The sequence below is a fragment of the Nothoprocta perdicaria genome, unplaced genomic scaffold (genome assembly GCF_003342845.1).
Source record: "Nothoprocta perdicaria isolate Ctin4 unplaced genomic scaffold, notPer1 scaffold_308, whole genome shotgun sequence".
NCBI lineage: Eukaryota > Metazoa > Chordata > Aves > Tinamiformes > Tinamidae > Nothoprocta > Nothoprocta perdicaria.
This window is the reverse complement of record NW_020455542.1, coordinates 77,089-101,774: the sequence shown is the minus strand read 5'-3', so window position 1 is coordinate 101,774 and position 24,686 is coordinate 77,089. Positions and strand designations below refer to the sequence as shown.

The following is a 24,686-nucleotide window of genomic DNA, read 5'->3' as shown; positions in this document are numbered from 1 at the left end:
TTTTATTAAAATGTGACTTAGTAATGCATCAGGATTTTACAATCAAGTACATTATGAGGATACTTTTTAGAGTTGGAGGGCTGTTTAATCTATTTGCACTCAACAGAACTGTCAAGAGCAGCCAACTGCCTGCTCAAATTCCTTGTAAGCTGTCAAGGCACTCTTAAAACTCTTTAGAAGTGCTGGCTGTGGGCATTACATTGATTTAAGAGGCAGTGATTTAATTTGAATCAGAAAGTGTGTTTTGAACTCTGAACTTGGAACCAGAATGAGGCCGAAGCTGTGGAAGCTGGCCTGATCAGTGCTTTAGAAATGCATGGAAGATGTTGAACTATTAATTTTGAGGCACAGCGTTACCCATGTATGTTGATATTAGTGTTTCTTTGATGGGCAAGATCTACTCAGAATGGGCCAGGATATCCTTGAAGGGCATCATGAGGAGAGGCGTGCGTTGAGTTGCGCAGTGGGCAGTTCCTGCTGCCCGTCGCGCAGGGCACGGCGCAGGCTGCGTGTCGCAGCTGAGCAGCTCAGGAAGGTCCAAAGAGTTAGTGAGGCTACGACGTGAAAGGCAGGGAGGACGGGGCGAAAGGTGCGGGTGCAGGATGGGCTAAGCTTACTTTTCTCGCATCAATATGGGCCCGTTTTTGAGGTGGTCAGAGGTGGCACTCGAGAAAATTGAGCTTTCGGAGGTTCTCGAGCTCTTATTTAGCAGACCATTTTCCCCTCTGAAAAGCTCCAGGCTCAGTATGGGCCATATATGCCTGTTTTCCGTCCTGTCCCTTGTTGTTAATTTTGTAATCTCTCATGTCTCTTCCTTTCTCTCTGGGATTCTTGATATAAAAAGCAGCCCCCAAAGTTTTCACTGTTTTGCATGCTGGCTCCTCAGAGGAGACCAGGAACGCTCTACGTTCCTCCCCTGAAAGAACAGGCCAAACCCATCAACAAGGGTCTCATGACTTGAGATGAGGAAGAAAAAACAACAGCAACAAAAAAAAAAAGCAGTTTAATCCATCAAAAATAAATGCTGTTAGTGACATGAGGGAAGAGGACATAGAGAAAGTGAACCATATGGTTTCAAATCTGTTTCTATAAGCTATCAAACTTTTGGAAGCGTTTCTGATTAAATCAGCTACTTTGGAAACTGATGCCTAGGATGTCTTTTGTCTGCTTGTCTCTCCAACTGTACAGCTTTGTTTTAAGCTGCCTTTTGTCCTCAAGTTGTTGACTGAAGGGGTTTGCAGATATAAACAAGCGGGGAGTGCCTTGGCAGGCCTCCTGACAGGGGAGACTTAAGTGGAGTTACCAGTTGGATTTCATTAGAAGCGTGGATAGATCATTTTATCAAATAGAATTCATGGCTACTTAGGCATTTCTGCGTATAGGGCTAGACCACACAAAGCAAACTGGGGGGGTGTCAGATATTTGGGTTCATACAGGCTGACTGTTATGGCCGGGAACAGGACAGGAAGGAAGCGCCTTGGTGGAACTTCGTGAGGCCAGGTTTGCCCTAAGGTGGGTTTTCAGGAGAGCTTAAACACAGGACTGGAGCTGGTAGCACTCCCTAGTTGCAGCTTCCCTTTTCTCTGTGCCCAAGCACTGTCTGTCACAACTAGCGAAGGTTTCGCACCTTCCCATCCTCCGTTCCCGTGGGTAGCTGAGCATTGCCAAAACTGCCAGCCCCAACTATTGGCACATCGTGAGTCTGACTTAAAACTGGTGAGATATTTTCAAAATGTTATTTAGCTGTTTGCTGCCGAGCCCCTACCTTTAGTCCGAACTTGTGCAATGTCCTTTCCAGGGCTGAGGATTCTTAGTTTCCTTGTGGGAAATGTGAGAGGCTTATTAATCCCTGCTGCAGGCACTGGGGCTGCGTGAAGTGCTCCAGACATCACCCCAGAATCATGAAGTCTGGCATCAGGGTATCTCCTTCCAGGTCCCCAGTGGACTGTAAAAAGTGCCCAGAAAAAATCATAAAATCAAAGAAGTCAGCAAACGGGCACTACGCGCTCCGCAAGCATCGCTGCTGGGCCGCACTCCAGTTTCCTGTACTCTGGGGGAAGCGGCTCACTAGGAAAGGAAAAGCAAAGCTCCCAGCAGAGGAAGGGAGCCACAGTGAAACGGAGGAGCAAGAGAGGCACTTGAGGCTTTCGGGTGCGTTTGAAGACAGGCAAAGCACCGAGGCACAGGAGCAGCCGGGGCTGGGGGGTGAGAGCCACAAAACCCAAGTGCTCGTGCTAATGGTAGAGAAAGGGTTGGTCACGGGGAGCTGGGGGCTGGCAGGGAAGGCAGGAAAGGCATGCAAGACAGCACCGGATCTGTGGATAAGTTGGGAAGAAATCATCAGAGGGCAAGGCTTGTGTGGACTGTGGGTATAGGCCATGCCTAACACGGCCGAGGCCCGTGCCCGTTTTGCAGGGAGCGGTGGAGGCCTGTACACTGACTGTTAACTGAGCTTTAAAATTAAGGGCATGAAATGATGGGATTTGTGAGAAGGGAGATTGCATTTCTGTTCCTTTGCGTCGTTCCTCTGAGAGGCCTGTCCTTCTTCAGCAGATTCAGGGTAGAGATTTGGTTGTGGGCGTCTCAAACGTTTGCTTCTAGGAATTTAAATGACTAATGTAGGGTGACATCCATCATCTTTTCTCTTTCTCCTCTTTCTTCCCTCCCCAGACATGCTCCTTTTCCACAGGGAAACAATAGGGTTTCCATAAATAGAGCCGTAAGTACTGGTGACACTAATGTTTAATTAATGAGAGGCTTTGAGCGCTCCGCAGCGCCCCGGCGCTCAGCTAGCGCGGCCAAACAGAAGCGCGGCACTGCGGTTGCTCCTGCTTTGAAGTTAGAGAACTGCCCTCTTTGGAAGAACCTCTGAGGAAATAATCAAGACGTGAAGGGGGAAACCCTTAGAACCGAGTCCTCTGGAGCAGACTTCCTACTGCCTTCCTCACTTCCCTGCAAGACAGGAATTCACTTTCCATTTTTGCTGTAAAACCAGTTGGCAGCACAACACAGGCGACAGTTTTTGATCGTTGCTTGCCTAGAAATAATTGTCCTGGGGAGGAGAAGTGCTGAAATTTGGTCTCCTGAGCTCCACTCAAATCCCAGATAATGGTTGTCCCACAAAGAGCCCGTGTTGCATCATGCAGGCCACAAAAGCCACATGTGGCTTATGCCTGTTGGGCTTTCCTGGCTTGTGCGTGGAAAATCATCCCCGGAGCACTGTTCTCTTCCAGATTACGAAGCAACCATCCTTGTGCAGACAGGCCTGAATATAAAGAACGACCTTATACTGCTTATTCAGTGTGCAGATGAGTTTTTATGTCTTCGGGGTTGTGAGGCACAAGTGGCCTAGTGGGCTGCGGGGCTTGCTTTGGGTTTGCCATCAGCATACGGCTGGCCCCCTGTTCAGTGGCTTGAAGTCATCAGAGCCTTGCCAAGGATGCCTTAGCTTCCTCCTCCTCTCTGGTGCTCCATCGTTAGCCCAAGACTCCAACTGTGAGAAAGTCATTTAGGCCACCTCCAAAGTGTCAGCAATTCTGCACGTTGTTCCTTTGTCAAGGAAGCAACTGTTGAGCGGGGAGAAGAGTCGCTGGCCCATAAGCTGCACATGTAAGTCATTAACTGTGTGACTTTCAACCATCTCCTTTGTATGGTCAGACAGATCCGGGAGCAAAGGCGCGCGAGTCCACAGAATAGACTTGATTCAGTCAACCAAAATTATAGGTTAGCTCTAGTTTTCCTTTTTTTTTTTTTTTTTTTTTTTAATTCATGGCAGGGTTTTCATGTGGTCACAGTACACAGTCACATGATTTACAATCAAATGGATTAACCACTGACTTAGGCTTCACACAGGCGCTATGAATGCACATGCCTACCCTCCAGATGCTGGCAGCAGCTACGAGGCTTCTTTCCAATGGATTAGGGAGGCTGCTTTCCGATAGAAAATCCATGCATGGGACTAGAGCCCTCTGAAATGATATTTCAGAGAGAAGAAATTAGAGCAAAGATGTTCTTGACAAGGCCCTTCTAGCTATTTATAGCCAGTACTGTCAAATTTAGGGTAAATTTCTTTTCTCTCTTCCGACCGCATTTGCTGCAGGATTCTTCTGGGGAATTGTGGGCAGCCGAGGCTTTGCATGAAGGCATCTGCAGAGTGGCAACACCCTGCAATTACGTGGGGAGGGATCTCTGTCCTGTGATTTTGCTGGGGGTTGGACTTGCCGGGGGCTCTGCCGAGCGTGCGGGGTTGGCACCGACCTGCGACGCGACGTAGGGATGACTGCTCAGCTGAAAACTGGTGTTATCCCTTGCAGCCCTTGCAAGCAAGGTTCCACAGGCACGTGATTTACCACCGTGGCGTCCCTCTGGTCAGAATAAAGCGTGTATTTATTGGCATTAGTCGCTTGCCACCAGTCAGAAGATGCTCAGTGAGGAAGCCTAGTTTCTTTCACCGTATGAGGAGTTTCTCATGTAGTAATTAAGTCCTCTGAAAATTAAAAGTCAGATGTAGAACACAGGGGTGGGCAAAAGAGAGCACCTGCGGGGCCATTTCTGTGTCTCTCATGTACCTTGCTAGAAGAGCTGTGAGCATCCACGCTGGCCTGAGTCACATTCCTGAAACAGAGCGGAATTTTGCTGATGGTTTTCACAAGCTTTGGATCCAACCCAGACACGGCAGGGCTATGTGGTTTCATTCTTGCTTTAGTTTTCATGGTATCTAGTATTTATGGATACCACAGGTGAGTGGATAAGGAGCAGTTCAACATGCCTTGAACAGTGATTGTGGCCCAGGAGAAGCTTGTATCTTTTCCTGGGATTAATAATAAGCATTCAGAGAGACCTTTAAATGCAGTTTCAAGGCCAGTTTCCAAGCAGGTGGAATGACTTGTTTTCCTCTGTGAGCTTTCGTGATAAACTGGAGCCGCAGAGTACAATATAAGCATTTAATTGTGTATAGTTGCTTTGGATTTCATATTTATTAATAGGAATCTGTAAATTCCTCATTGCTTACCTTCATTTCCAAAATGAATACTTGGGTTGTGGTCAATTTTTATTATTATTTTTATCTTCCTTTGTTAAGGTGGAATGCTGTTTTAAATCCATGTTCTGTCTGGTGTTGTTGAAGACTCGACTTCTGATCGCAAGAGTGCACCCCTTTTGAGTCATTTTCTGATGCTTATTTGGATTGATTGCCTGGTTTCTGCCTTCTCCTGAGTGAAGCAGGTGACTTTCAGAGGCGTTGAAAGGCCTTTCAGAGTTGTCTTTTAAAGGACATGTACTTTATGTAACTTGAAGTCCTGTTAGCAATAATCGTAACGGGGAAGTTAATGTTCGTGGAAGCTACTTTGGTTTGAAGATGCCTTCTCCAAGATTCTGCCAGCAGCTGTTTAGAGAAGAAGGGAGCCAGGGTGCGGTACCCAAAGCGATCGGCAAGAGCAGTCTCGTGCATCTCTGCGTTCCAGTGTTCACCCACTGGAGGCCAAGGCTGTTGACTGGGAGGCAAGTAGCTGTTGCTCCAAGGTGCACACGAATTGGGCACCTGCAGGCAATGGTGGGAAGCTCCTCGTGGGAGGACAGCCAAGGCAGGCTCTTCTGATAAATCGCTCCAGGGTTTTTTTTTTTTGGCCAAAGTGCAGAAGAGTCCCTCGGCCCGGCATTTGCCTTGATGATTGGAGCTATAGGTTGTCAAAACATGGTGTTTGCCAAGGCAGTGGGGTGTCCCGTGGAGAGTACAGGTTGTAAGTGTGCAGAACACAATATTGCTGAGTTCTGTGGACTTGCTGGCAAAGACAGGCCCCCCCATCTTGTGCGACTGAGGCTGCCTCCAGGAGAGGCATTTTGGCCTGGAGGGACAGGTACTCAGTGCTCCTCGGCCGCGGCCTCCCTCATAGCTGCCAGTGCCGCGGGCCATAGGGCAGCGTGAGCACAGGGATCTGTTTTCCTCATTGAAGTCCCCAGGCGCTTTTTGACAGCTCGCCCGTGCGACCTGCCCCGACCCTCGGTGAAGCTCCTTGCGAGGCCGTTTCACAGCGTCCCCGAGCAGAAACTGCCATCTCATGAGCAGCATCGCCATGGAACGGGCAGCAGGGCTTTGTGCTTTTCTCTTAGGTCAGCAGATGATCTGAGTAAAGAGGAAAAGATTTAAAAGTTGCAAGGGCATTGTCTTGAGTTTCTTCATGCAATTTTAAGAAGGCTACTTCTTTTCCTTTCAAAGAAACCAAACAAGACGCACACAACCCAAAAGTTCAGTCATGCAAATGAAGCTTTGACGATTTTTGCAGTCTTTTTTCCTTTCCCCCCTGGAAAACAAATTGTATAAACAGACCTACAGAAGGCGAAGGCCTCCGAACGGGGCCGAGGAAGCGCGGGGCCGGTCGGAGCGGAGCTGCGATCGCGGCGCACCTGCCTCCAGCTGCTCTCGCCGCCGCACCGATCTCACGCGGGCCCCGCTCTGAAGCGCCTTCCAAGGCAAACAAGTAGCAATCTTGAAGTAGCACCTCAAGAGGAGCGAGGCCCGGCCTCGCCAGCAAAACCCCACAGGTTCCTGCTGGACGGGCTTTATTTTCCTTTCCCTGACCCGTTTGCACAGCGGTGTTGCTGATGGCCTGGCCCGCGTCACGGGCCCCCGCCGGCCCCCACGAAACAAGGCGGCCGCTGACCCCGCTCCCGGCACCTGCAGGAAGCCCAACAGTGGGGGATTGTGCATCGCAGCGGCGGCCGCTCCAGCGGGGCTCCGCGCGGCCGCTTCTCCTGGCTCGCTCTTCACACGCCCCGCGCGGAGGCTGCCTGGTACCGGCCCGCGGCTCCGCGAGCTTTCTTGGCCATTTACTAGAAAATATTTTTTTTTTTTTTTTTTTTTTTGGATCTTTCCGACCAGGGAAGAGAGAATGCCGGACGCGAGGATCAAAGGCCCTTTTGTGCAGCAGCGCTGTTGTCTCCGAGGCGGTCTCACCCATGGAGCTCCAGCCCGTGCCCTGTCGGGGCAGACTTTGCGGCGTCCCTTTCCCCGACTTTAAGGCATCCCCTTATTATTCTAGCTTCTCTTGCCCCACGACTTATTTATTCATAAATTATATGTTTGCCAGGGAAAATACTTTGATGGCCTTCTGACGGCGCGGGTACAGGAGAGCGAGCTGAAAAAAAAAGAAAAAAAACCCAAACCCTTAAGCAATATTTATGGACTTTTGAAAGTTGAGATTCTTGGAAAAAGCACTGCATTTCTTCTCACATACTTTCCAGGCTGAAATCTTTTTGCTAATTTATCTCTGAGTTTGCCTGTATAATAATTATGCAGCTCTTATAGGTTTTAGCAAGAGAAACAGAAATGTGTATTTTGGTGAGTTAACTAGGGAAGCAACCTGAGTTTTCACGTTCCTTCCTGCACGTTCACTTCCCAGCATACCAGGAGCGAGTGGCAAAATGCCGGTGCCTTTTCCAACCGCTGAACTGAGCCTCCCTTCAGCTGCCTTGTGATCGCTTCTGCTGTCCCATCTGAAGAAGTTGGGTGTGCGTTTTGTTTAGGTGCAGGAATACAGACACGCTTTGCCCTTAGTCCTAAAGAAAAGGTGGAAGATGGGAGTCAGGGAGCTTTCCCGCTGGTAATTCTGGAGTTGAGACCTTTTCCTTTCCGCCATCCTTGGCTGTGATTTCTGCACAAAGCCAACTGCCTTTATAGCTCATTCATAGCATGATATACTTCATTTTACTTGATATGATATCCTTCATTTGATATGATATACTGAATTCAATCCTGCCTGCTCAGAGAACTACCTGGAATAACTCATCTCCATTGACTCAGGCTGCTAATGCTGCTATTCCAGAAGGGTTTGCCTTGCTCCTCAGTCTCTCCAGAAGGTGCCGATCCGCTCTCATTGCTAAAGCTGCCGTTCCGTGTCTGCCTTTGCAAATTTTAAGCCCTGCATGTTTTTCTGTTTTTAATAAGCTCCTTTAATGCTCACAGAATTAATCAAAACTCGCACTCGGAGCAGTCTGTTCTCAGCCAGAATATTGTTTTCAAACTGAGGCAACACCCTGTTTACACAGATAAGCAAATTCACAGTCCACAGAGCTTCTTCCAGTGGGAGCCGCCGTTGAACGCTCAGCAGTAAGGGGCTGTGAAGCACATGTTTCCCAGACACAGCAAACAGTTTTTCTTCTGAAGGCTAACCAGTCTTTTTTTTCTTATTTCTTTTTCTGAAGAGTTGAAAGCTGGAACATCTGCCTCTTGGCCAGCCATTCTTTCCCACAAACACTGCTGCTCAGGTTCAAAAAAGTGTGGGGAGGTTCATGTGCGCCTCTTGGCCTTGGAAAGAGCTTCCCTCAAGTACTGCGTTTGATGCCGGGCGCCCGGTGTGTGGGCGCACACGGTGCCCGTACCCGCTCTGGGAGCCCCAGCCCTGGGGCTCGAGGAGCGGGGCCTGAGCCCAGGGTTATTCCTGCGACATGGCTGTGAAACGGATCTCGGCGAAACGCGGAGGGGCTTCGGGGCTTGACCGAGAGCGGAGGGTCCCTGCTGGGGTCCTTGTTTGCTGCCTTCTGCCAAGCGAGAGCCGGGACCCCCCTGTGCTGCTCCTTGGCGCTGGGCTGCGAAACACCGGCTCTGCACACACATGATATGCCATGGAGCAGAGCTTGAGGATGTCTTAGTGCAGGGAAAACAACAAAAAAGCAAACATATTTTATACATATATATATGTATATACGCTTATCTATATTATATTTGTGTTTGTCAAGATAGGGTTTTTTCTCTTCTTTTTCTTTCTTGGTTTGCACTTGCCTTCAGCCCACATCCTGCTTGTGTTGGACGGGTTAGAGGAAAGGTGGCTCACGGCTGCAGCGATCGCTGCAAGTCGCTGCTTTGCCCCGCTTTGTGGAGGAGCGGGCAAGAGCTGCCTGCTTTGCACAAAGCCCCTTGGCGTTTGTGAGCGTGGCGAATGGAGACGGGGGTGCTTTCTGATGTGCTGCAAGTCACAGAAACACTTGGAAGTTAGGATGAGGGAGAGGATGGTATTTGCAGACCCCAGTGTGAGCCTGGCCCGCTCTCAGCTTGTTTTAGTGGTGCTTCGGTATCTCTGCTTCAAGGAAAATGTATTCCTTCTGCAGTTCCCCCTTTCTCTTCCCCCCAAATCAAATTGTGCAAAAGGTAAAATCCCTCGCTGTAAGTCTCTTTTAAATGCTATTTGCACCCTGCTCTAGCCAAAAGAACAGGTCAGCAATTTATTCTTACTTGCAAAGCAGAAATGGTAATAGCATCTGTTTTAAAGATCCAGGGGTAAGGGCTGTGCTCTGACTACTGTTGCCCACTGGTATTTCTATTAGATGTAATGTGATCTGCAGGTGGCAAATAAGGCCAAGCACTAGGCAAGAAAAATAAATGGCTGCTCATTAAAAATGTATTTTAACTCATAATGTATTTTAAACCTGTCTCCTTCAGCCTGCTTGTGCTGGGACCCTTGGGTCCCCACCTATGAAATGAGCTTCCTCAGGGAGTTGCTGTCTCCTGAATATTGTCCACCTTGTCTTTCCTGTCATCCGCCCTCAATCTGCAGTGCTTTTAAAGTGCTTGTGTTATAAGACTGTTTCACCAGACAGGAGAGCTAGCCCCTTTATTTTCCCATGCCTTCTGTCTCCTCAGCTAGGCTTAACCTGCGCGTGTCTCCATAGCAAGTGCTTCTGAGTAAGCTGAACCGTGGCAGGCTCGGGTTTATTTGCTGCCTTGCAGGTCCCAGCCTTGCAAAGCCCTTGGATGCTGTTAAAATGCTGTTAAAATGAATATTTGGATGTGCTCAGAGCTGGTGATGAATAAGTGCTTAAGGAGGAACCTGTACTAAAAGGTTTTGCTCTCGGAGTAGCAGTGCTCGCATAAGGGTCTAGGGAAGGCAAGGGCTTCGGAAGAGCTAAGAGCTTTCGTTGGATAACCGCTACACGCCTTCAGATGGAGCTCCTCCTAAATACCTGCTGCTTTCTCCCCTGCTAGAGGCAGCGATAACCCTCTCTATAAACTTTGCATCGCAGGAGGCCCAGGGCCTGGGGGCTCATTTGCTGTTCTTGTAGTATTAACAACAGAGGGAGCAAGGCATTCATCTCTCCAGCCTTAATGCTGATGCTGTTCATGGTCTGCCTGTTGTATCCACCATGCATTGGGGTTCTGAGGAGCTCCTCAAACCCATGTCAAGACCTGTGAGCTGGATCAGTGCTCACAGGTGTCAGTGGGAGCGGGGCTTCTGCCTTTCATTTGCTTTAAGACTGTCTCAAAGCGACTATGAAAATAGACCCCAAGTCCTGAGCAAGCGTTAGCATTTTGATGTCTGTGCTGAGGGCTTGCTGGGAAGCAAACCTAGTTTGAGGAAACATGTTTAAATGCATGAAATAACGCACATGGGAATGTCTGGGGCTTTGAAGGTTTATCCTTACAACTTGAAAGCTCCCCAGTGGGAGCAGACCCAGCTTGGACAGTGCCCAGACTCCGTGTGGAAATTCTGCACGGAATATTCTGGTGCCATTAAGTTTAGGGTGCAGAACCTTTGTGGCTGTATGAGCCAGTGTTTTAACTGGATGATGTTAGCAGCTTTTGAAGCCCGGTTGGAAGAGCATGCAGTTGGGCGCCTCCAGGAAAGCCAGTACAGAAATCAGTCTAGTCTGACTCTTGCTCACCCTGAGGCTAGTGAAGGATACGCAAACTGTAAGCAGGAGGTATGTGTAATTTGTGCCTCTTTTAAAATCCTTTTATACTCCATGAACAGTAAGTATATAATGGCAGTAATGTATGTGAGAATCAAGTCCGCAGTGTTTACCGCAATGATGGCCAAAGGAAAACTGTGTTTGTCTCTTTGTGTTTTTCCTGCCTGAACAGCTTTTCAAATACCTCTCTCTCTCTTTCATGAATCTGGATCACGACATAAAGATCACACACTTCTGTTTCGCTGGTTTGAATGAGCTGGATGAAGCGGCCCCTCGGGTGCTATTCAAATTAGCCACGTATGCAGGAGGCAGAAGTGGGGCCGGGTGCTGAATGGGGTGTGTGCCACCAGCAAGGAGGCCGGGCCAATATATACAATATGCACTGGCGTATGGATTTATAGGAAGCAGAGTGTACCAGGGTGTGCAGCTCCCCAGAGATTGGTTGTTTAGGTTCGTCACAGAAAAATTCCCTAAAGATCATCCAAGGTACTGAACATCTAGAACTTGAAGTCAGTGCAGGCACTGAATTGAAAAAGGGGACAGCGCAGTGTTCTCAGCACGCCAAGCGCCTACCTGTGTTGGAAGCCCTCCGAGGCTGATTTCCTTTCCATGTTTATCTGTCTAACTTCCATGCATTCCGTGTTTCTGACTGTCAGCTGATCTCAAGCCTGTGGAAATGAATGCAAGTTTTGAATTAATTTCCATGTTCTCTGGATGGAAGAAATGCACTTACTGGAATCCCTTGGTAGAAGTGCACACTGAAAGGCAAACATGGTTGGAAAAGTATACCGTGTAGCTGAAAACACCAGTAAGCGCTGGGATTCGGGATGAATTGATTATTCACAGTGTTTGGGGTTTTGTTTCTTTTTAAGCACCACAGGTTGCATTAGTCTTTCCACGTATACACAGCCTTGGAGAAGCGTGTATGGGGCACATACACACGCTCCATGTTTTCTGTAGCACATCTGCAGCTCCTCAGAGGTTTTTCTGCTTCTGTCTATAGGAAGCAACAGATGCGAATAGTTTTGTAATAATCAAAGCATTGGCATCTCCCAATATTTATCTGCTGTAAAGACACATTACTGAAGATGGAAATGAGTAGGATAAATGGAAACATATGGGATTGTCTTATGCCTGAAACCATGCTTTTCAGATGCCTCCTCAACCTCTCCACCAAGGTATTGGCTATAAATTCATCATCCCCCATCTGTGGGGGGTTTAAACCTCCCTCAGTGCCACCTGTGAGGAGTCAGAGGCTTTTTCCTTGGAAGCTTCTAGAAGCTGGAAAGGCCAGACGTGAGTCGAGTCCCCCTTCCCTGGTCAGACCCGTGCAGAGTGTTCCCGGAGCTGCTGTCCCACCTGTGCTCTCCGGCAGCTGCCTCCAACGTCAATATTGGAGCGTGCAAAAGGTCTGACCTCATTCCAAGTGCGGTGGACACGCTTTTGAGACATGTCTCCGCTTCAGAAGAAGGCAATAGGTATTCCTTGATCTTTGGGGTGAGTCACAGTCCTTTAGAGCAGCCAAGGCTTTCTGAATCAACGGCTTTTTGTCCCTATTGCATATAGCTAAGCAGCGTGTCCGCATAGGCATTTTTTGACTGGCAAATGTGGATTTGATCAGTGCCCGCCAAGAGAGATGAACTGCCTATGTCCCTCTCAAAAGCAGTGGTATCCCCAGCTGTTTTGGGTAGAAATGTGCGGGTCCGTATCAGCCAGACTTTTGGCCGAATGGATCGGGCACAACTCCGTTGGTTTTGGCAGTGGAGTCTGGTGTTTCATCTGTAGAAGGTACAAGAACTCCTCAATCCCTAGTCAAGCTCCAAAGGTCGCTTGTGTGTGCCTCATCTCTCATCAGCCTGCTAGTAACATGATGTTGCTGATTCTTTCCACATCGTAGCAGTAATTAATCAATTTACCCCAGTTGCAAGTAAGTTCAGTTTTTAGGCCCCAAAACTATAGGTGAATGTGCCTTTTAAACACCATTTTAAATTTAAGATTTTAAAGCACAAACTCCTTGCTTAATAGTCTGTTGAGTTAGAGGCAAAGGAGAAGTAGTAATGAAGAGCCCTTTGGGAAAGAAATTTCCTATCTGGGAGTTTGATGTTGTTTTCATTTCTTTTTAAGAGAAGCGTTTATCCAAGTCTTCTCTGAGGCAGAAAGATTTGACAAAATTAAAAAGTTCAGAGCCTCTTCAGAAAGTTTGAGCCGATTGATGGGTTAATGAATGAACACTTATAGGTGCTTAGAAATGAATCATGGGGTGAAGAATGAGAAGAAACGATGTTGACAGGTGGGAAGGATCAAAGGGCTTTAGTTTAGAGGAGGTCTCCAAAGTGTACCTTTAACATAGAACATTTTTATTAAGATAGTTTGGTTGGTGTCTTGGAGTTCATAAAGCAATTTTGATAATATATTCTACGCCTGCCTTTAATTTAGTGTTGATTTACGGCTGATTATATGTGAGCGCTGCTTTTGGAGATTAATTTTCTAAGCGGAAGAGACTTGAAAGATACCCTTTGCATTATTATTTGCAAATAATAATGTAAGAGTTGCCAGCTTTTATTAAAAATGATTCGCTCATACTACGCAAATCAAGATATTTGTTTAAAATGAACTGCTCTGAGGGATGATGACTCCTATATTCAGGTGTATAATATATACCTCACCTGGTGTCAAAGTGTGGCTGTGATGTACAGCGCTCTTGCTGCATGCCAGCGAGGTTCATTTTTTCCTGTTGTTGTAGCTGCCCTTACCTGGCCACCCGGACTCATAAATTGTTGTTTAAAAGATGCAGTTCTTTAAAAGAAGATGTTTGGACACAGGGAGGGCCAGCCTTGCAAGATGGTGGGATGTATTGCAAAAGTGTTCTGGCTCTTTGTAGCAACAATGCTGAGGGTACGGAATTGCAAAATGAGTAACACATGTTTTGATGGAATTAAACGCAAAATTGGAAGAGGAAACATGTCTGAGTACAACAACAGCTTGCCAGAGAAACCATTACACTCTAGAAATCTGCTGCTGTCAAAGTAAAAAATATCTTTTGAAAGAGTTCCATCCTGTATTGTTTTAATTTTCCCCATATTTTTTAAAAAAGAAATAGCACCTGATTTCAGCAGAGGAAAACCAAGCATGCACGCAAGTTAAAAAAAAAAATTATATATATATATATACTTTCCTATCTCACCTGCCTAATAGTCTGTATGTGAAGCCTTTAGTTTTTTGCATGTGGGCCCCAGGGTGAAAGAACCCTTCTAGGTCCACATTTCTGTGCCTTTTTGCATTGGAGAAGCATGTCAAGAAGAATTGCCTTCTGCCAACCTATTCTTTCATTAGGATAGTAAAGCATGTCAAAGATAAAGAAATAGAGAAAGAGCAGAAAGCAAGTGAGCAACACAGGTCCCACCACAAGGCAGTGTGAAAAACAATCCCATCACTGATTTTCTCCATGACTTGCCTCTTGGCAGCAACCTTAGAGCCCATTTACTCTGTCCTTTCAAGTGTTGTGGCACAACCACAATCTCCCTCAGCCAGAACTGCTACCTCATGTGTAGCTGTTCTCCACGTGCCTTATTGCCACCTTGAATTCCACACTGATAGCGTGTCAAAACTAAACTGGTAGATTTACAGAGCCCTGAAGAGGAATTTGACTAGTAATTCTGTTGTTCTTGGCGTTCTCCTGCTTATACCCATCCTGTCTAAGTCAGCTGTATTTCCACGTACATGTTTTGTTGGGTTTTGTTTGCTTGTCTTGAAATCATCAGACTTTTTCCTAGTACTCATTAATGATCGGGAATTAAAGTGACACAAGGATTGTCTTGGGAGAGGGGGAAAGTAGAGGTGTATGACCCATTTCCAGCCACTCATCTGGTTGGAAAAAAAAAAAAAAAAAATCTGTTGTGAATATGGACTGAATAAGCTTGCTTTTGGTATAGAGATGAACCACCAAATGAAAAACATTCTCACGCCATCTGCTTTGGTCCATAGCTGGTGTGTGGACTGTAGCATTGGAGACTGGCCGAAGAAAAACACTCTTGGCTCAGCTGACTTGATTAATGCTTGTCTAATGGCAGTTGACCACATGAGGATTATCTGCATAGGGCCAGCAGATATGACCCATGGAGAATCCATACGTTCCTGACGGAGCAGCTGGAGGTGTGGAGAAACACATAAGGACCTTCCAAGGGGCATCTCTCAGGGCGTGTTGTGTTCAGGCAATTGAATCTTGCCTAGCATGTATTAAAACCTGTATTTAAGTGTCTCCATTTCAAATAAAAACCCTATCCCAGGTGGAGTTGGAAATGCTGATGTAATCTCTAAATGTGTTTTAATGCAGAAATGTATGCATACACGTATGTTTCCCTCCCTCACTTGTCTCTCTCCTTTGTGTTTTCCAGTCCATAATCTTCATTCGTGACCGGAATTCGCGTCGCCAGGAGGTGTCTGCGTACATTGACTATGCGCACAGGCTGACAACAGATGACTTTGAAGTCTACTTCAGTGGGAAGAAAAGACTTTTCCCACGGAGCACTGATCTGAGGTACTTACCTACACCTTTTTTTTTTTTTTTTCATTTATTTGCATTTAGGCAATATGTATATGCAAAGAGCAAGAGCTTGAAATGTTTTTGACTGCAAAGATGGTTTGTAAAATGTTTTTTCTCTGGAAGGTAATTACCATGGATCAATTATGAAGAATGGGTCTAAGGAAGGACCCTATCTCTTGTTCCTACCCAAGCAAAGTTAAGAAGTGTGGAAAAACTAGCTGCAGTGTCACGCATGATTACTACCTCCTGGTAAAAAGCTGTGAAGGATAAAGGAGTTGATGCCTTTTCTTCATCTTCAATGAGAATGGTTTTCCGTAGCCTAAATAATCCCTCTGGAAGCAATGCAAATCCCTGCAAATATGGATCAGTCAGATATTGGTATGGGTTACAGAGAGAAAAAGCAGGATAAAGCGTAGGAGAGGGCAAGCTTGCTCTTGAAATTTTATGCTTTTGCTCATGGGACAGCAGATGTCAGTAATGAGGCAAAGCAGCACACTGCAGTCTTGGAGCATTACAGTGATGGGAAGCAAAATTCCCAATTTACACTTTTATATCATAAGGATGAATGGTTGAGTTTCGTTTATGAGTGAATTAAGAACAGTAATGTGCATAATATTGTGGTTGCTTTGCAATATATTTGGATTTTATTAGTGACTCCTAAGCCTTTTAAGTCATCCATGTCATATGCAACGTGAAATGTCACCACTGTTGCCTGTAGTTGTGCAAAGTCCTTTTTATTCTGTCTTGAGAAAGATGCCTCAGTGCCTGGTTCAATCTCTTTTTCTATCTCTTATGTCAAAGCTAGGATGAGCAGCAAGCTCTTCATGGACCAGTTAAGATGTTTAACTATGGCTGAAGCAGCAGGGCTTGTGTTAGGGAATATGACCAAAGGGCCACTTCTCTGAGCACCGGCATGAGTGTCTCCTGGTAGTATCACAGATGTCTTTTTCTGGAGGAAAGCTGAAAGTTTAAAGTTTTCTATTTCTTCATTTAAATCTGTATTTTAACTTCCATTACTGATTCTCTGTTCGTATGTTGGATTAAATAAGACTTCACTGTTAGATAAACTGTGATTTCGTCGACTGTACTCAAAGGTGTCCTTAGCCATTCTTCGGTTATCTAAACTGCTTTCTACCTGTCTTCTTCAAAATGCAACAAAAATGCTGCATGTGAGTGGTGATATTTTGACCGTATTTAGAATTGCATGACTTCATTTTTTAATCTCTTGGCTAACTTGAAATCTAAGTCTTTTTATCACATTCTTCTTCTTTTTGGATACTTTTGTGTTTAGGCAGGTTAACAAAAAATGTCTTTATTGCGGGGGCATCTGAAGCTAAAAGAGCAGTTGTGAGTTTTGGTCAAGAATGGTTGTTTCTAAAATCTGCCAGATCAATTTACGTTGTTCCAAAATTCTGCCCTCTTTTTTAAAGAATTAGTGTCTTTGGGAAACGGCCTCTCTCAGAACTTTACAAAGCCCTCGGTCGTATTTACTTTTAGTCATTTGGGAGATTGAAGTGCAAATTTTTGATTTTGGGGGAGGTTTAGTATCTCATGCAAAGATGTCAAAAACTTTTCACTATTGATCTGTTGAAATTGATCTGTTGCTGCAGTGAATTTTTTCCATTGGCTGTCTAAAATGGTCAGGAGATGCTAAACTCAGTCTTAAGTGCCCTCCGAATCTAGTTCTTGTTTGCAATATGGAACAGAAACCCTTAGCCGTTAAGTTTACGTGATGTTCATACTTGAAATCCAGTGGGTAATTTCCGAGGTTACTGTATTTGATCTATGTGGTTCCTCAGAGTATTTTTGCCATTTTATTGCATTGGCCTATCAAGGGAGTATTATTTATATGATATAATCCTCATTTGGTTCCAGTTTATTAAATGAAAGGAATGTGTTAGGCAGTAAGCTAGTTCTTAAGAGGTCTGGAATCTGGACTGTAATTGAATCCATTCCCTCTCAGCTAATTTATGTAATCTGATGAGAAACAAGTGTAATACAATTTGTTCAAAGAAAATGGAGAATGTTTACTCTATGGAACCATACCAAAAAAATCTGCTGAATTACAGAGGACAGCAAAAGCTTCATTTTGGGTTGACTCTGATAAACTCAGCTTGGATTCTCTCAATTCCATTTGTGAATGAGGATTAAGCATGTGTTTCAGTAGGATGCACTACATCACTTCTACGTGAACTTCTGTTTTTCTAGGTCAGCGCAGTGCCTACCATACTGAAGATACTACATACTGTAGTGTTTTATCTTCACACTTAATTTGGGATAGGAAGGTTTTAATTTCTTTTTTCTAGAGTGCACTGTCCTTTCTCAAATGAGATCCAACAAGCAGCCATTTACTGCTGAGCGTTAGTTCAGGGGAGGACTCTAGACCTATGGTCTGAAATCATTTCCTTATCTCATCAGCAGTGAAACTCATTTGGTTTGGGCCCCGACATCCATCAGGCCAAGCATGGGAGGTGCTGCGTTCAGGGCTTTTGCTAAACCTCCTCTGCACTAGAAGTGCGTCCTGACACACTGGTGCTTTCAGACATGGCGTGTTGGGCTTTGTTCTTGGCCAGAACCACCACATCAGATTGTGATGCTCTCCGCTTCTTGTAGCTCCACTGTGGTCCCTTCTGGCTGAAAGTGGGCGTAGGAGCTGGCAGGCGTTCGCTACCTGGCCTTGGAATCCCCTCCCGTTTTGTTGTCAGGTTTACACTGAGATACCATCTGTTAATCTGCCAAGACCTGCAGGCCAAAGCGTGGCCAGCAAATCGCTCCTGAGCGCGGGCGTGAGGCAACTTCTCCCTGCCTTGCTGTGCCTCTGACTCCGTAGATGTGTCGGCAATTTACCCGGCTGCTGCCACTCCAGGTACTCAGGCAAGAGCTGGCAGGCAGGGACAGGGCAGCATTTTCAGGTGTCCCTTGTGTCCGCTGGCATGGGCAATGATGCTGTGCCAGGCAGAAGACTTGCAGAACTTCACCTTCCATTGGGAGCCAGTGGGATGGCCAGGACCACGCTTTTGCTGAGTCCAGTTAGGAGCAGTGAAGCAGTAATGACTCACGTTCCGGGGCTTGGCAGGTCCATGGAGTAAATTCCTTTAAATTTCTTAGGAAAAAAGTGCTATTTCTGAAGGATTTGATGAGGACAAAAATTAATTTTGTTCCTGACAGAAAAGTAAACATGTTTTTTCTCTTTGTTGTTTATCATCCCATGTAAGGTTTACAAAACCATCTGGTTCTTTGATTGCAACCACTCCGTGTGTTTGTTGAGTGCTACCCAGCAATGCCCAGCCGGCTGCTGTTGAGTCTTGGAGAGAATCACTTGCCAGGAGGGGAATCAGGGTGTCCTCTCCACCGGCACGCCAGTGCTGGCTGGGGGCAGTTCAGGCCTGTCAGCTGGAGTACAGGGACAGGTTGGAATTGCCACCTAGGTGTACAGGGCAGAGAGCAAATGACAGATAGAAGTTTAAGTAGAAATTAGAGTGCCTAAGGTCTGGGTGAGTGAGAAGAAAATTCCATTGCTGCCAACTCAGTAAATGTTTAATTTGGAGATGTATACTTCCCCATCTGGCTTATATTTAAATACTGTAAATATTACTTCTTTCACTTTTAATTTCTTTCTTTTTTTTTTGAATTCAAACTTTAATTTATTAAGAAAGATAAAATCTCGTAAGGGGAGAGATTGGCATTTTATAGCTTTAAACAAACACTGCAAATTGTTAAAATTTTAGGGAAAAGATGTAGGGGAAAGGCTATCTTGCCCTTTTTGTCAGTAGAGTAAATCATCACCTGAAACAACAGAACGGTAGGAAAAACATCTTGGAAAATAGAAAGCACCCCAACGCTCCAAGTGGAATGTGGCTTGGGTTACAGCTTGCACGTGTGATTTGAGAGGCAGAAATGATTCAGGGCTGTTTGCTTGTGTGAAGACAGTGTTATGATGCACAGACAGATGCCTAAGGAAATGAGACCTAAATATGAGGGATCTTTCTGCTGGGGCAGCTGACAAGGAGAAGGGTTTTTGCACTGCTCTTGGGTGCACCCACTTGTGCGGGAGCTCTGCAGCTCACAGGATGCAGTGCTGTGCCTCCTGCCTGCGCATCTCCCCGACAGCCTGAGTTGGCTCTTAGCATGGACCAGATCCAAGAGTGAAGGGGGAGAAGGGATGGGGAGAAGAGTTCAGGCGGCAGAGAAAAACAGCACAAAAAAGCACCCCATTTTACCAGCCCACGACACGAGGGTCACAGTACAGCATTAACCAACCTGCTTTGACTCAGCAGGCAGAGCTTGAGCTTCTAGTGGCTGGTCTGGATACAGCTTAGTAAAAATACTCCTTAGATCTACTTGACTAATGAGGCATTAGTGACCTGCAGTTTTGTGCCTGCCTTTCTGGAAATGTGTTTTTGGTTTGTTTGCCTCTCAATGTCAGTCAGGGCAGTGTGTGGGGAGCAGGAAGGAGTGTGTGCTTTTTGCCACACACGGGTGTCTGAGAAACCACTTTCTCCTTAGAGTTAGACAAGGAAATAGCTGTGGCTAAAGTTGGTATGTCCAGATTTTGTAATGAATGGTTGCATGGAGTTACTAGTAGTTTCTTTAGTTATAGCTTCATCCTAGGGAAAATTAGAGTAAAATTCTTCCGTGTTGCGTTAATAAAATACTAGGTGTTGCTTGGGTTGTCAGCTGCTGTAGGTAAAGCTGCACAGTTGCAGCAGACAATGTTAGGGTTTCACTGGATAGTCACTAGCTCTTGTTAGAAGCAGAATTTCTCCTCCAAGTTTAGCACAGTGAAATCCCATCTCTTGGGCTAGAAAGCCTCTACCTGTGTCTCACCTGAAAGACCAAAGGTTGTTTCACGGATTTATCTCCAGCAGCTAGAATTTATACAAACATTGCTGGGGTTCCTGGAGCTGAGTTTTCTGACTGATTCTTAGATGATGACAGCAGTTTTGCCTCAAGTTGGTGTCAGGAACGCTCTTGTCTGGGTTCCCTACTTGGGTGTTGCTTTTTCACTCTCTTGTGTGAGCTGTGCCAATAATCAAGTATCTAATGAATGATGGATTTGCAGCTAGATCTTCCACATCCTTGGGTGAGGTCTGAGCAAAGAGGATTTTGAAAGAAACATTTGGCTGAAACATTCGTCAGTACTTCGGAGTGAATCTGCTTCTTTCTTGCGCTGTGGCACTGACTTTTGCAAGCAATTGGATCTTGTACAATGAAATATTTCCAGTCGTGAGTTGTTTGGTATCGATGTTTTTCCCTTTTTTCGGATGATCCTGGTGGTGTGTGCTTTTCTGCTGTGTGCCACTAGTAGATCTTTCTTTGTATGAAAAAGTTTTAAGAGTTATTTCATTACTTACCTTCAGATCGCTTCAGCACGAAGTAAATATTTTCATAGAAATGAACAGTTCGCAGGATCTTTTCTGACCACCATGGTCATGTCCAAAGTTACTTCATAAAAATCAAGTTAGTGAAACTGCAATGACTTTGTTTGCTCCAGCACCCACCCTTAGAAAGGATTGTACCTGAAAAAAAATCATTCACACCGATTTTAGCGTGTTAATGCCACTGTACTCCAGCACATGTTAGCATTAAAAGCCCATTTCTCTGGGGGCTTGATGAAGTTAAGGCAAAACTCCTGACCTCTAGCGGAGATCTGTGTAGATAAGTAACACTCTTCTCTGTGATTCTCTTGTTTTGTTTTAATCTCGGCACAATCTCTTTTGTTTGTTTACATTACAGGATTCCTATTTACATGCCTAAAAATCTTCATGTTGTATACAATAGCGATTTGATTTTCAAAATATCCTAAAGGCAGTCGTGCTTGTGGAGACGAGATGGAAGTTTGGTTCATGACTCCATAAGCCCTCAGGGTAATCCTAGGGCTTGTGTTTAAGCCTCATCCACTTCCAGACAGGGCAGAATAGTTACAGCAGAGGGGATTCCAAGAAGGAAAAATGTGCTTCAGATTTCAAAAGCTGTAAACTTTAGAAAAGGTGCTGTGCCCTTTTCCCCTTTTTTCCCCTCTATCACCCATCACGCCTCCCTTCTCATTCTCCATAAAATAAGTGCATGACTCTTTTCCTCCTCTTGAGTTTCATTTAAATCTTTTCCCAGTTCTCTTGGTTTCTGAATTTCCATAATTCCCCCTGCCTCCTTTTCCAGTCTCACTCCCAGATGCTTACTGAGTGCTCACAAAATGGGACATTCCTGGGGAAGAGCCTCACGATACCACCCTTTGCCACGACAGGGACGTGGTGGGATGGTCATGGTGACGTGGCTGGAGCCCGAAGGCGACGTCCCGTCGCACCGCACTGGTGCAGGTCGTGTTGTGGCGGCTGCCCAAACACTTCTCGGAGCTTTGGGGTTCCCCTCTGATCTCCGCGTTAGGGAAAAGCAGCAGCGAGCTGCCAGGCTTTTCCCAGTGAGCCTAGTGGGGGTTGTGCGGGGCAATTGGAGGCTCTCAGCCCTGGTAAATTTTTTGATGATTTTCCAGGGGCTGAAGTATGACACCAATTTAAGGAAATAACCTAGTGTACTTCTGAGGTAAAGACAGTGCCCATCTGCACATGATGACAGCTCGACTGCAGGTACTCTGTGAGTCCCACAGGTTTTATTTACTTTGTCTCTGAAAATGGCCACAAGCTTAATTCTCTCCCTGCTAGGGCATTTTTGGAGGATATGGTTTTCCTTTACTACAAATTTTCAATAGGACTTCCCCCCCTCCTCCTGGCCCCCTTTCTCCACAAAAGCCTGGAGCCCATGGATTTAGAATGACATTCCAACCTGCTCTAGTAACAAGGTTTGGATGTGAAGCCGCGCGAGGCGAGCCAAGGCGGAGGCTGCGCTCTGCCAGAAGCGCATTGTTGCAGCCCTCCGTCTGGGTAATGCACCTGCACCTACACCCGAGAGCCGCCGCTGCGCAGAGCTCCTCGCCCCGCTGCTTCTCGTCACAGCCCCGGAGCAAAAGGCTCTGGGCATCGGCGCGGTGCCTGGCGAGCTCCCTCTGCCGCGCGGTGTACCCGGGGGTCCGGGCGATGCCGATACCGGGCTCTCCGAGAGGTTCAAAAGCTAAGATAAACATTTGGTAATAGGGATTTATGGCCTTCTGTGCACATGCAGCTCACACATGGTGTAACCACACTGGAAATATTTCCTGAAGACCAGCAGGAGAAAGCGGGGGAGGAAGACGGGCTAACATTTAAGGTGGGGAAGGAAAGGTAATTTTTCTGTCCTCAATGCTCTTAGGAGCTAATTGAGCCTTTTAGAGCACTGCTTAGAACTTCGCTGGGTGAGGATAGATGCATTTTTTGCAACAGAATGTTCCAATTCCAAGTGTTAAGCTATGTTAAGCAGATGTGGGGAAAAATGAGCACATCAGTTATAAATCATAATATTTGAGAATCCAGCGCAAAACATTAGGGAGGAGAACAACTTATCTATGTCTTCAATTTAAAACTGCCAGAAGTAAATAATCTGCTGTAAGCCTGAATCTTCTGCTGCTAAAACCCCTGTGCTGTTTGGGATCAATATACCTTCGTTTTCCCCTTGCCTACACACGTGTGCACGCCTGTTCTGTCCTCTGAGAGAGAGGTTCATGCCCTGGAGGTTGGTCTAGCCTTGTTTTGCTAAGTTCTCGCCTATTCCTTTTGTCCTTCTCAGTTTATAGCAGCATTATCCGTTGTTTTGCCTGGCAGTGGTGATGGCCACCACCACTTGCACATTTTCACTCCTCCCCGTGTCACTTAATTCTCTCCTACGGCAGATGACAATCACTGTGTTTTCCAAACCTCTTCCTTCTGCCAGGGTCTGTGATCGTGCTCGCGAGGGTTGTTACCCACCCGCTAGTTAAAACCAGAATGATCTTATTCAAGGCGCTTTATGAAGATGTTCTTTTGTTAAGTATGTAAAGGACTTGGGTTTTGTTGTTACGCTGTGAAACACAGAGCTCATACTTAAATGAGAGCTCTTATTACATTGTGTCTGCATAAGAGAAAACTTAACAGGATTTGCAAAAGAAAATTCCGAATATGCTTGTTTCAAAGAAAAATGCTGTGGCCCAAAGAGAAGTTTTTGTGTTAACTTCTGTGGAAGAGGGGTTTACTCAGGTCCCATGGGGACACGTCAAAGGCGCAGTTTTGCTCCCCGTGAAGTTTTGCAGTGAGCCTGCTAAGATGAACATTATTTATATTTTCTTGTTCTTTTTCCTGGAGTCATAGTCTTTCTCAGAGATCAAAGCATCTTGGCCTTGGAGCATTCACAGGATCCTCCTGTGGATCCCAGGAGTGGGATCCGCTCCCATTTTCCAAGGGTTGCAAAGACTCTCCATGCCATTCTGCAGAGTATTTCTCCAAACAGAGAAGTGATAAACTTGTGACAGAAATTCAGGGCTGTTTTGTTTTGTTTTTGTTTTGTTTTCCCCTCTTACCTAACTGGTGGGGGAACCGACCTTGGCTCTGGGGAATCTTCACCTGCACTTTAGGCTTTCCAAGGCACTTGGGTTTCCGTACTGCTTCGCTAATCTTTTGTCTAATACTTTTTCTGTAAAAGGGTACGGGTGTTTTTCAGACAAGTTCAGATCATTGGCCTGATGCTTCCCCTTTTGAATTGCTTTCATCTGGAAGCAACTGCACCAAAAACCATGTCTTTTGACCTGTGAAAATCAATGACACATTCACAGAGAACAGGGATTTTTTAATGTATATATATTTTCTAACTTCTATCTTTGGCGTTTCATCATGGCACTCGCATAGCTTCTGTCCTTTCTGTCTTCCTAATACAAGTGATGTTGGACAGTGGCAAGGATCTGCGCCGGCCACCTCAGGCCCTGTTTGCTATTGTCATAGCATTGATGAAAGACATTGGTTTTGTTGGTTTTTGTTGTTTTCTTGCGAGTTAGGTGCTGTCTATGCTAATGGTTGCCCACTTGCTGTTTTACAAGGTAGTGTTAAACTTTTGAGTTCCATGTAAGTGTGAGCATCCCAGCAGTATGTGAACAATCGTAGGGAAGAGCTTTCCATGCCCTTTGGAAACTCTTAACAAGGGACTCTGTGATAGAGCAGCCCTGGGAGAAGATCTACCCTAATATCTTAGCAGAACTAGACCTGCAGCTTCAGCGTGAGCACAGTTGGTGATATTGGACTCAGTGTGTTCTGAAGCAGATGACAAAATTCCATATCTAGGTTGTTTGCTATTAGTTCTCTTTTTTCATGTCCTATTCTGGGGTGAATATCCCATGGAAAAGATGTGTATTTTCAGCTTCTGCAAAGATACAGAAACTTTCTGCTTCAGAAAGTTACAGAAATGAAGCAGTGTAAAATCCTCCCAGTCAATGAAGTTCCGTAGGAATGTCCAATTAAAGCTGTAGGATTCAGGAGCCTCAGTCACTTAAGCACCTCTGGTGCTCCTTTTGGATGAGATGCCTTAGGCAACAAGCTTTAGTTTCACATTTTGAGTACTGAATGTGAAT

The 24,686-nt window shown here is 45.8% G+C and overlaps 1 protein-coding gene across 1 annotated transcript in view; it reads left to right on the top strand.

The window, feature by feature from the left end:
• Positions 1-24,686, top strand: part of CFAP299 (cilia and flagella associated protein 299) — a 169,248-nt gene that overhangs the window by 129,201 nt on the left and 15,361 nt on the right. Inside the window, exon 4 of the mRNA XM_026042561.1 lies at positions 15,075-15,217. Coding sequence (XP_025898346.1) covers positions 15,075-15,217 — 143 coding nt within the window. The remainder of the gene's footprint in view (positions 1-15,074; positions 15,218-24,686) is intronic.